Raw genomic sequence first — 12,220 nt, 5'->3', positions numbered from 1 at the left:
ATAAACAAGAGGGACAAATATAAATATTACTGGACTTTTGTACAAATAAATATGAAAAAGTTTTTTTTTTTTTTTTTTGAGAGATAAATGGCACTTAGCTAGAAATGTGAATCAAAACTAGGATTCAAATTTGGGACCTCGGGTACCAACCACCAAACCTTTTGCCACTCGCTTTAGGGACAATCGGTATAAATATGAAAAGGTTGAACGTTATAGAAATATATTTAGTATTCGATATGTTTACAGAGATCGAGCTTTATAAAATTAACCCTTTTAAAATTATGATAGAATGTGTGAATTTTAGGGGCTGTTTGGTTGCATGCAGTTGTAACTGCACGGTAGTTATAACTGCATGCAAATGCAAATTTGGTGTTTGGTTTAATGTATTAAATTCCATCTCTTGCAGTAGAAATTGTAGGAGGAGGTCCAACAAAAAATAAATTTACCTTCTTAATTGTTTTTTAAATAAAAATAATTTTTTTTGCATTGGTGATAATTTCATCATCATATATATAAAATGATAAATTTGAAAAATTATTTCTCAACTGCATACAACCAAACAAATTATTTATTATTGCAGCATTTTTTATTATATCCTACAAAATAGAATTCATGTAATTATCACTGTTATATTTTTAACTATATATACTTTTAGAACTAGGCTACTATGCTATTAATAGCACAAAGTCATTGGTGCTATCAGGTTTTTGGCCATTGGATTAAGAGATGTGTGGTTAGGGTGATGTGGGCCCCCTAGGGTTGAGTGGGTGGTTGGTTGAATAGTATGATCTAACGGATGAAAATGATCAAAAGGGTATATCTAACGGTAGAAAACTTGGTAGCACCAAGTGCTTTGTGCTATTAATAGCATAGTAACCGAACTTTATATTTTTAATTATACTATATTTATAATTATATCTAATCAAACGGTTCTTTAGAGTAACTATTTCATCCATTAGGAAGCATCACATCAGCAATATAACTATTGCATTTTAGACTGTAGCAGTACCGAGAACGCATGGATGATCCGCGCCACGCTCTACTCTGCCCCAAAACCCCGCTTCGTCTCCTCCTCCTCATTCCACTCCCGAGCAAATGGCGAAGCTCTCCTCCGCGGACGGGGAGAGACCGACGACGAGGAGCCTTACCCGTAAACGCAAGGCCTCCGGCGGCTGCGGCGGTGGCCGCGGCGGCGGCGGCGGCGGCGGAGGAGGAGGAAGCTCGTCCCCGGAGGCGGCGGCGGAGGCGGCGGAGGGGGAGAGAGGAGTTGAAGAAGGGGTCGGCGGAGACGAGGAGGAGGAGGAGGAGGATCGTGGGGAGGAGAAGGGCGAGGCGATCAGCGTTATGATCGACCCCGACGTCCTCGATTGCTCCATTTGCTTCGAGCCCCTCCGCCCCCCTCTCTACCAGGTTTGGAGAATGTAGTGCATTGCATCGTTGTTGCTTTGGTTTGATTCTCTTACTGATTTTGAGATCGGTGGGTGATTTGGAGAGTGTGTGATGGGAAAGGTGGGATTTTGAAGCGGGAATTGTGGTTTTCTGAGGGGTTGTGTGGAGATTTTGATGGGGAAATATTGAACACGCATGTTAAAATCACCGTTCTTTACCTGCTTAAACTTAAGCTTTTGATGAATAGCGATTATTTTATATTATTTAATGTAATATTATAGCAGAAGGTCCTGAGTTCTATTCCCATCAGACTAGTAGCTTTATTTATTTTCTTTCATTTAATTTAAATGCACGTTTTGGATTTATCAAAAAATCCTAAGGTCTCCTGAGTTCGAGTCCCACCAAGCCCTACTCTCATTTAAATTTTGCCCAAATTAGTAGCAGTTCTAACCGCAGTAGTTAGAGAGAGTCTTTTAATATGTTTAAACAATGGTATGTTTACCTTCCTAATAACCTCTCAAATAGAAAATAATTTTCTTTTTCTATAAAAAGGATAATCTCAATATCCCATTTATAAAATTTTATAAATGCATTTTCTAACCACACATAACTAACAAATTATTTATAGTTGTGGCACTTCCCACGACATCCAATCAAATAAGATTCATGTAATTGTAACTGTTGTATCTCTGATTACATGCATCTCCGATTGTACTACATTTATAATTACATCAAACCAAACGACCTCTATGATTTTTGATCCCCTCTTTACTAGGTTCTGATTTTGTATACTATTAGTACTTTAAGAGGGCGATTTGGAGTGTATGATTGAAAAGATGAGATTTTGATGCTGGGATCGTGGTTTTCTGAGGGAGAGTTGAGATGGGTATGAAGGGATTTTGGGTCTTTTATGCTTTCCCTTCTTTGCTAGGTTCTCATTTTGTATTGTACAAGTAATATGTTACTGATTTTGGATGGTGTTTATCAAGATGTTAATTTGGGGAGTGTGATTCGAAAGGAGGGATACTGATGATGGGATTCTAGTTTTCTGAGGAAAAATTAAGCTGGATATGTGAGGATTTTGATTGGATAAGTGAACATATGAAGATTTGGGATCTGTTAAGTGTTCTCCTCTTTGCCAGTTTCAGGTTTTGTGTTGTATTGCTACTTAAATCTGATAGTGATTTTTGGATAGTGTTTAAGATGTTAATTTGCAGAGTATGGTTGCAAAGGTGGGATTTTGATGATGGGATTGTGGTTTACTGATGGGAATTTGAGTTGGATATGAGGAGGTTTTGATTGTTGTAATGGACATTTAAGATTTTGGATCTTTTATGTGTTCCCTTCTTTTCCAGGTTCTGATTTTATTTTTTATTATTTGTATGTTACTGATTTTGGATCGTGTTTATTTAGATGGTAATTTGGAGTGTGATTGGAGAGGAGGGGCATTGATGATGGGATTGTGGTTTTTTGTGGGGAAATTGGGTTGGACATGCGGAGATGTCGGATCTTTGTTTCCATTAAATTTTTGGTGTTAATCATATTTCTTCTTCTTCTTCTTCTTCATTTTCAATAGATTTCTGCTGTTTACTGACTCATAAGAACTTCTGTTAAAGCCTGAGATTATGCCAGTTATTCTTGTCAATTTAATTGACCCTCGAATCGAATGTTTGAATCCTGTTTTCTGAGGGGAAAATCATCTGGGTTTGGGGTGGCTTTGATTGGTGAAGTGAATTCATTGAGTTTTGAGTATAATATATGAGTATGTGTTGCACTTTATGTACAATGCTGTGTCTTTGATACCTTAATGAGATAGCTTGCATTGTTTTCTGGTTTAAGATAGAGGTCTTGCATCATTTTGTTTAAATATATTCCTCCTCAAAATTTGGTCTTATTTAGCTTTAAAGGCTACCAAATGGGACTCTGACAAGTGAACACAGTTTAGCCCTATAGTTTTAAAGGCTAGTTTCTCAGAAGATCATGCGCGCAAACTTGTTCTCTTTTGCTTGGGCCCGGGGAGGGGCAATCCTAGCAGTCGTTCAAATCAAGGCTTCGCTGTTCCGCACATATAGTGGATCCTCAAAGCATGAAAATTGAAAAGTAATATCGTCATCAACCTTTCCTAGCACAGTTGGCTAAGGGCTTAATGGTTCGTACGTGAGGTCCCAAGTTAAAAAACTAGTTGCTTTACATTTCTAGCTAAGTTCATTTCCAGAAGAATGAACGAAGCGAGTAGCAGGCTACCTTTCTCTTTTCAAAAAAAAAAAAAAAAAGTTATGTCGTCCTATCAGAACCATCCATTTTGATGAACATCACCTCGGTAAGGATGAGCGGCATCAGTAATCCGCATTATTGCCGGATCGCTGGGTTTTTTAAATTTCTGTTAGATTGGACTACTACTAGTCTTTCATATGGGATTCACCCAAGAGCATTCTGCTTGAACAAGCTGCAGATAAGTTTTACTAATCATATGCTGTGAGCTGCCCTCATTGTATGGTGAATTTTCATCACCCCATGTAAGCTCTGATTAAGCTATTTTGAAGATACAATTTGGTTGTCATAGTTTCAGATTGTCACTTTGTAATTATCGCAGTTGTTCTTCGAAACACAAACGGCTATATTTTCCCTTCTTCATTCGAGCTCTTACGCGGTTTCGCTATTAGTTATACTTATTTGAACTCATTTTCGATTATCATTTTTCCCGAAGTACTTTACAAAGCTGATTATTTGAATTATTATCATCATCAGTATCCTAGCTACTGCACTAAACCAATCTAATATTTGCATGTTTATTTTCAGTGCCAAAAGGGTCACGCAGCGTGCTCTTCCTGCTGGTCCCTGCGGAATAACAAATGCCACATATGCCTTCGTAGAGTTACCCTCTCCCGCATCTTCTCTCTCGAGAAGCTAGTCGAGTCAATTGCAGTCTCGTGCTCATACGCCAAATGGGGCTGCCCTGAAAGCATTAATTATGCAGAGAAGGCGGCCCATGAAGAGACCTGCATCTTTGGACCATCCAAGTGCCCATTCCCCCGCTGCACCTACGAAGGTTACATTGGATTGTCCCCGACCCACTTCAGTGCGAACCACAACAAGACTCCGAAGGGGTTCAGCTACAACCAATCGTTCAAAATTAATGTACTGAGGGGAGAGCCATTTACGCTTCTTATAGCATGGAATGACTATGTTGGAAAGCATGTGTTCCTACTAGCCAACAAGAATTTGGGGTCGTTGGGTTGTGCTCTTTCCTTAACCTGCCTTCACAGCGGCATTTTGAATTGCCACTTCTCGTATGATATTATGGCGAATGACGGAAGCGGAGCTTCTCTACAGTTCAAAGATAATGTAGTGGTCGTAAGAGAGTGGAACGAACTCGAAAAAGCTGATATTTCTCTTGTGGTGCCCAAATATTTCCGTAATTCTGACGGCGAATTTGAGCTCGATCTCTGCATTCACAAAATTTGGTCTTCTGCTGTAAGTTAGTCTTAATTATGAATCAATGCTTCTGTAAGTTAGCCTGCATTCATAAAACGCATTCTGATTTGATAGTTATTGTTGATCAATCAAGTAATGTCAAATTGACGACATATATAGTTTTGATTCATAAGCTTTGAATATGATTATCGTTTCTTCTTGTCGATACTATATATTATTACGCCTTAAGCAAGGATCGCAATCTAATAGAAGGCGCCTTTTCCAGACGGTTATGTTATATGAGACTACTATGGTGTCGCGACCTGAGGATTGAAGTGTGATTGTGTTTACTTAGTAGTAGATGAGTACTATTTGGGTGGTGGTTGCTCGCACTATAATTTGATAGTGGTTGCTTTAATGGCATGTAGTGTAGGTTATATGTATTATCCTTGAATCTAATGTGTAGCAACTGTAAATTCATACGTTTCCATTATTATTTATAACTCCGATTGCGAAGCTTGCTATTTTGGAAAAAACATTATGTTTCTGACTCTTTGTTGTTTACTAATTTCAGGTAAAGAAGAAGTGAGCTGGTGAGGCCTCTAGCAGTTAGCAGTAGTAGTAGCATTTTAATAGAGGCATTTTGGGGATGTATATTTTGAAAACTAAAATACCAAAACTTAGTTTATTATGCTGAATATGGTATGCAAACTTGTAGTAATGTGTTATGTGTGAGATAAACCTTCTTTCTATTTATATGTATTGTGTATGTTTTGTAGTCTTTTGAAGAGACTATGTAATATAAACCATGTTACTTAGTTTTCTAAGTATGTGTTTAAATTTTAATCTTCTTATATGATGTTTTATATTAGTTTTTCGAAAAGACATTGTTGTTGGAGTTATCTAATGTTGTATTTCTAAATACTTTATGATGATTAAAGTGTGTAGTTAAGAGAAGTATGTGTGATTAATGTAAAAAATTCTGTTAAAAAGAAATTTCATAACACCAATTTAATTTGTTTCAAGTAGAAATTCTAGAACTAATTTAACTATACCATATGCTGCTTTATTCTTCTTTTCCAAGCACCATCCTCCCCAAAAGTGCAAACCTAACAGTGAAGTCAATTTCGGTGTTTTGGGTGAACCTGACTTTTGACTGCAGTAATATTACGGTGAACTAAACAACGGAAGTGATCGATTTTTGACGAAAATCACTTCCCTCTCCTCACTTTGGATGAAACAAATAGGCCCGGAAGGGACGTACAAAATTTATCTGAGTTATGAATTATTTTGAATTAGTTATCTATTTTTTTAATTTATTTGATTTGAATCAGTCAACGATACTTTCACTTCAAAATTTAAGTTAATTAATTACTCTACTGAATTTATAGTTGCAAAAAATTGTACGAAATATATTAACTAATTATGAAAAAATGATGCATTTAAATTTTGAAGTTAAAGTGTCGTTGGCTGATGCAAATCAAATAAATTAAAATATTGGATAGTAAAATCAAAGTTTTGGAAGATTAAGTAGTCGATTTAAAATGATTCATAGTTCAGATAAATTCGGTATATTTTTATCTTTCTGTAATAATTATATAGCATATGAAGTGTTCCTCCAACTAAGGTGATTTTTGATTCCACCGAAAAATAAATTTTAGGAGAAATTAACACTTCAGTACAAGTCGTATTTACTGCTTTGATTTAGCTTACCATGAAAATAGATTTCGAGATATATTTATTTGGTTTGCAGGAAAAGAAAATTAAAAAAAGCTTGAGAGTGAGAGAGAGAAAAAAAATTTGTTTCCAATTTACCGTTTGTGTTTTTGTTAAAATTAAAATGATTCTCCATCAACCGAAAAAATATATTAATGGAATCAAATACTTGTGTGTAAAATTATTGTTTAGCCAAAATTATTTTTATCTCTAACCAAATGTTATAATCCTTCTCTCTTAGGTTATTTTTTTTTCATATTTTAGTATTAAAAAATAAAATTAATTTCATACAGGTCCCTGTAAATATAGTAAATTACAAATATATCCATACGAAGTTCAACTTTCATATGTTATCTCTGTAAAAGTTCTAATGTTTCAAAAATGTCCCTTTATTGTTAAAACATTTTTTATTTTATAAGTGAAATGACTTTTTGGTCATCACAAAATATTCCTCCAAAAGTCCCAACTATTTATTAAATAGAAGTAAAAAGTTCAATTCACTTCATTAACTAATTAAGGTAAAAGATTTTATCTATGGTTACCTAATTTTCTAGCGGATCTTAACAGTAGCAATATATTTGAAAATATCAGGACATTTGTAAAGACAACATATGAAAGTTGAATTTTATAGAAATATATTTATAATTTACTATATTTATAGAGACCTGTATGAAATTAACCTAAAAAATATCCAACGAAAGATTGGACGGATTGGACGGAGGTAAAACTAACATGTGATAATGGATCAAGGGCTTTTCAACGAGACGTCGTTAGAGAGCTCCCTGCTGCAGTTTTATCTCTGAAAACGAAAAAAATTAGGGGCGATTGGCGGAATTAATTAGAGAGCTCCCCGCTGAAATTTTATTCCCGAAAATGGGCAAAAGTTAGGGGCGCAATTGGCGGAATTAACCCAATTTAAAAGAGGAGTGCTAGGTTTACAGCTCGCTTTTGAAAGCAATGGAAAGCAATAGTAACTTACATTATGATCTAATATACAATTGGTGCCACTTTTGAAAGCAACGGAAAGAAATAGTAACTTATATTATGATCTAACATACAATTGCGGTTTAATTACTAGAATTTAATGTGAGAGTGATTGTGAAAAGATCAAGTTATGGCATTACAAATTTAAAATCTAATTTGAATACTATGTGATTGACTGAGAAAAAAATATTTGAGAAAACACGTGGATAGGAGATAAATTTAATTTTACGTATTATGTGATTAATGTATTACGTGATTGACAAATATTACATTAGATAAGAGATAAATTTAATTTTACGTATTACGTGATTAGTGGGTAGAAAAGAACAAATTTAAAATTTAAATTTGAATACTACGTGATTGACAGATATTATATTTGAAAAAAAAAATATTTGAAAAAATGCGTGAATAGGAGATAAATTTAATTTTACGTATTACGTGATTAGCGGACGTATTACGTTATTAGCGGATATTAGGTTAGTTATTAGAAAATTTTAATTTTACTTATTACGTGATTGGTGGGTAGAAAGAAAATATTTGAGTAGATATGAGATAATGGATATAGAGGGTATTTTTATCAACAAAAGTGACAAATACTTTTATTTTTATTCGTTAGATGATATTCAATGGTGAAAATTTAAGATCTATATTTGAGAATAAATTATACAAAATATTTAAAATTATATTTAATTAATGATTTAGTTTAATTGTTTTGATTTGGCGGATATTAAAATTTTTTTAGTAATATTTAACGCTTCTATGGCGCGCCAAATTTTAATACTCTAAAAATTAAATCTACTATCTTACGTAAGAAAAATCTACTATCATGAATTAAAATTTAAATTATCAAATTGGAGGGTATTAAATTTTGGCCGGCATTATAAATTTAAAATTTAATTTTGAATACTAAGATATTATATTTGAGTAAAAAAATATTTGAGAAAACGCGTGCATACGAGATAAATTTAATTTTACGTATTACGTGATTAACGGATGTAATATTATGTTAGATAGGAAATAAATTAAATTTTACGTATTACGTGATTTGTGGGTAGAAAGGAAAAAATTTAAAATTTAATTTTAAATACTACGTGATTGGGAGATATTATATTTGAGGAAAAAAATATTTGAGAAAATAGAGAAAACTTGTACGTATTACATGATTTGTGGGTAGAAAGGAAAAAATTTAAAATTTAATTTTAAATACTACATGATTGGAAGATATTATATTTGAGGAAAAAAATATTTGAGAAAATAGAGAAAACTTGTACGTATTACATGATTTGTGGGTAGAAAGGAAAAAATTTAAAATTTAATTTTAAATACTACATGATTGGAAGATATTATATTTGAGGAAAAAAATATTTGAGAAAATAGAGAAAACTTGTACGTATTACATGATTTGTGGGTAGAAAGGAAAAAATTTAAAATTTAATTTTAAATACTACATGATTGGAAGATATTATATTTGAGGAAAAAAATATTTGAGAAAATAGAGAAAACTTGTACGTATTACATGATTTGTGGGTAGAAAGGAAAAAATTTAAAATTTAATTTTAAATACTACATGATTGGAAGATATTATATTTGAGGAAAAAAATATTTGAGAAAATAGAGATAAATTTAATTTTACGTATTACGTGATTAGCGGATGTATTATGTTATTGGCGGATATTACGTTAGATAAGAGAAAAATTAAATTTTACGTATTATGTGATTGATGGGTAAAAAAAAAATATTTAAGAAACACACAATTAGGAGATAACGGATATAGAGGGTATTTTTGTTAACAAAAGTGACAGATATTTTTATTTGTTTTGTTGGATGAGATCCAATGGCGAAAACTTAAGATCTATATTTGAAAATAAACTATATGCTTTTATGGTGTATTGTTTAAACATGAAATATTTTCCTAAAAATATTTAAAATTATATTTAATTAACGATTTAATTTTAATTTGGCGGGTATTAAATTTTTTTAGCAATATTTAATGCTTCAATGTCGCGCCAAATTTTAATACTCATGAAAAATAAATCTACTATCTCACGTGAAAAAAATTTACTATCATAAATTAAAATTTAAATTATCAAATTGGTGGGTATTAAATTTTGGCCGGCATTACAAATTTAAATTTAATTTTGAATACTACGTTATTGGTAGATATTATATTTGAGAAAAAAAGTTATTTGTGAAAGCGCATGGATGGGAGATAAATTTAATTTTATTAGCGGATGTTTGACGGATATTACGTTAGATATGAGATAAATTTAATTTTACGTATTATATGATTGGTGGGTAGAAAGAAAATATTTAAAAAACGCGGATATAGAGGGTATTTTTGTCAACAGAAGTGACAAATACTTTTATTTTTATTCGTTCGATAAAATCCAATGGCGAAAACTTAAGATCTATATTTAAGAATAAAGTACTATTTAAAAATTTATTTGAAATGAATGGTTGAAAATTGTTGGATATAAAAATATTAATAAAAAAAATATAGATACTTTTAGAAAGAGAAAAAAATTTAAAACTCATATTTTTATAAATTGTATAGATAGTATAGATATGGATAAAAATAGATAGATTATATCACATATGTTTTAATATAATATAATATAATATAATATAATATAAAAAGTTAAGCTACAGGTAGTATAACCGCATGGTCCGCATGGCGTGATTTTTTTTTTTATACAAAAAAAACCTTAAATAAATAATTTCTATTTCTATTTTTATAAACAAAAACCCTCAATGTTCTATTAATTATTTGTAAATTCAATACATATTAAATAATTATTTTATAATCTAAAAAAATTCTAAATATTGTTATTCATAGTTGCTAATCAAAATATCACATCGGGAGGTAAATATTGAAATGTTATTAAAACTGTCATAGAATTTTTAAAAAATGTAGATTTTTAAAAGGATAAAATTGCAATATCAGAATAGCACAGGAACTAACTAATGTATTTTAAGTACTAATTAAAACAATTTTCCAAAAAAAAATAAAATATCTGCCTCTAGTTTTGAAATTTTGGTCTTTAATAGAATTTACATTACAAGAAATCAGTTGAATTTTAAAAAACACATTAAATTCCTTAATATTATTTCAAATAATAAATTTGAAAACATTAATAAAAATAAAATTCCAATTCTGCGCATTGTGTGAGCAGAAAAATAAAATAAAATTCTTAATTTCTATTTTATTTACATGATAATACAAATATAATAAATTAGAAGAAAATAATTAAATATCTATATATTGTTTAAATCAGAGATATTTTGCAAGATGTAGGAAATAGATTTTTTTTTTTTTTTTTTTGAGAAATGGAAATGGCATGTAATAATAGAGTGTACAGTTTTTAATTTACACTTATCCTACCTTATCACTTGTCTTTTTATTTATTATCTTATCCAAATGATAAACTACCAACAAATTTATACTCCACCCTACGTTCATTCTAGCTTTCTCTATCATTATGTATGAAGATGTGAGGACGATAGAAGGAGAAAAAGAAAGCTGCGATAAACCGTTGTATCCTTCACGAAAAATATTGTCCCGCAAGCAGGAGCGGGTCATATAAGTATCGCTCGTTGTAATTAGCTGCGGAAGTTATTTTTTTTTATTTTTTCACACGGCAGTGTTTAAGAAGGCAATAATACGCATAAATTGTATGTCTTCTTTACTCTTATTCGATGATTTTAAAAAAATATATATAAGTTTCTAACTTAGAATTTTATCTTTTAGCCGTTGATTTAGGTCATGTAAGTGAACTGTGCCTTATATGTGTTATAACTCTGATAAATCAATAAACTGTAAATATAAATTCTTTACTAAATTTTAAGTTTTGATTATTTTATTATCTATCCGTTGCATTACGCGGGTGCTCTACATACACCATAATAGCAATGATTGCCTTCCAGTGAGGGGCTTTTATTTAATTCTTGGCGTACTGTTTTGGAAACTTTGTTGTGTCAGGACGAATTCTACCACTATCACATTTGGACCCGTCGATCAATAACAGTTTATACCTTTTTTTTCTTTTATACAATAAAAAGGGTTTCTTTTGCAAATAGCCCACTGAGGAATTTTTATTTCAAAAATAGTTACTATTAAATATTTAAATTGACAAAGGAATAGCTCTAATCCTAAACGCAGCGCAGTCAGCACACTCTTTGGCAGGAACTGAGGGCAAGGGTATTAAGTTGAATGTGAATGGTTCACCTTGTTAATGTTATTATAATATTTTGCCTTACAGCAGGTTCAAGTCAGAGGGGAGTAGACATTGCAGTAATACATGAATAACGGGGAACCTTACTCGTGGTCTTAACATGTATGAATAGTTCACCTGTCCAATGTCTAGATATGAATGAATGATATAACTATGTAAGATTTGATAAAATTTTTGAACTAAACTAAAGACTAAGATAGAAAACTCAAATTAAAAAAATTATAATAAAAAAACTAAAAAAGTAAAGCGCATGTTTAGAATCGTCAATGAGTTAAGGGAGGTCTCTATATATTTTCACCCAGCGTTTTGCTGGGCAGCGTGGATCGGCGGTCGCGTGCGCATCGTCCCCAAACTACTTTGTTTCGGGACAATGGCCCATAAATAAAATTATAATTTTGTCGCAAACAAAACACGACACACGTGACAAAAATTGAGTGGGCATCGGCGCCAAACAATGGCGAAGGCGATCTCTTCTTTGTGGGCGC

General features: G+C 31.9%; 1 protein-coding gene across 1 annotated transcript; it reads left to right on the top strand.

The window, feature by feature from the left end:
* Positions 1,029-5,649, top strand: LOC109709987 (E3 ubiquitin-protein ligase SINA-like 10). Its single transcript, XM_020232394.1, has 3 exons — positions 1,029-1,410; positions 4,189-4,863; positions 5,378-5,649. The coding sequence occupies exons 1-3, from the start codon at positions 1,096-1,098 to the stop codon at positions 5,390-5,392; spliced, it is 1,005 nt and encodes a 334-aa protein (XP_020087983.1). The 5' UTR covers positions 1,029-1,095; the 3' UTR covers positions 5,393-5,649.

This window comes from Ananas comosus, linkage group 5, assembly GCF_001540865.1.
Source record: "Ananas comosus cultivar F153 linkage group 5, ASM154086v1, whole genome shotgun sequence".
Taxonomy (NCBI): Eukaryota; Viridiplantae; Streptophyta; class Magnoliopsida; order Poales; family Bromeliaceae; genus Ananas; species Ananas comosus.
The sequence above is the reverse complement of the archived record's forward strand: the minus strand, read 5'-3'. Positions and strand labels throughout refer to the sequence as shown.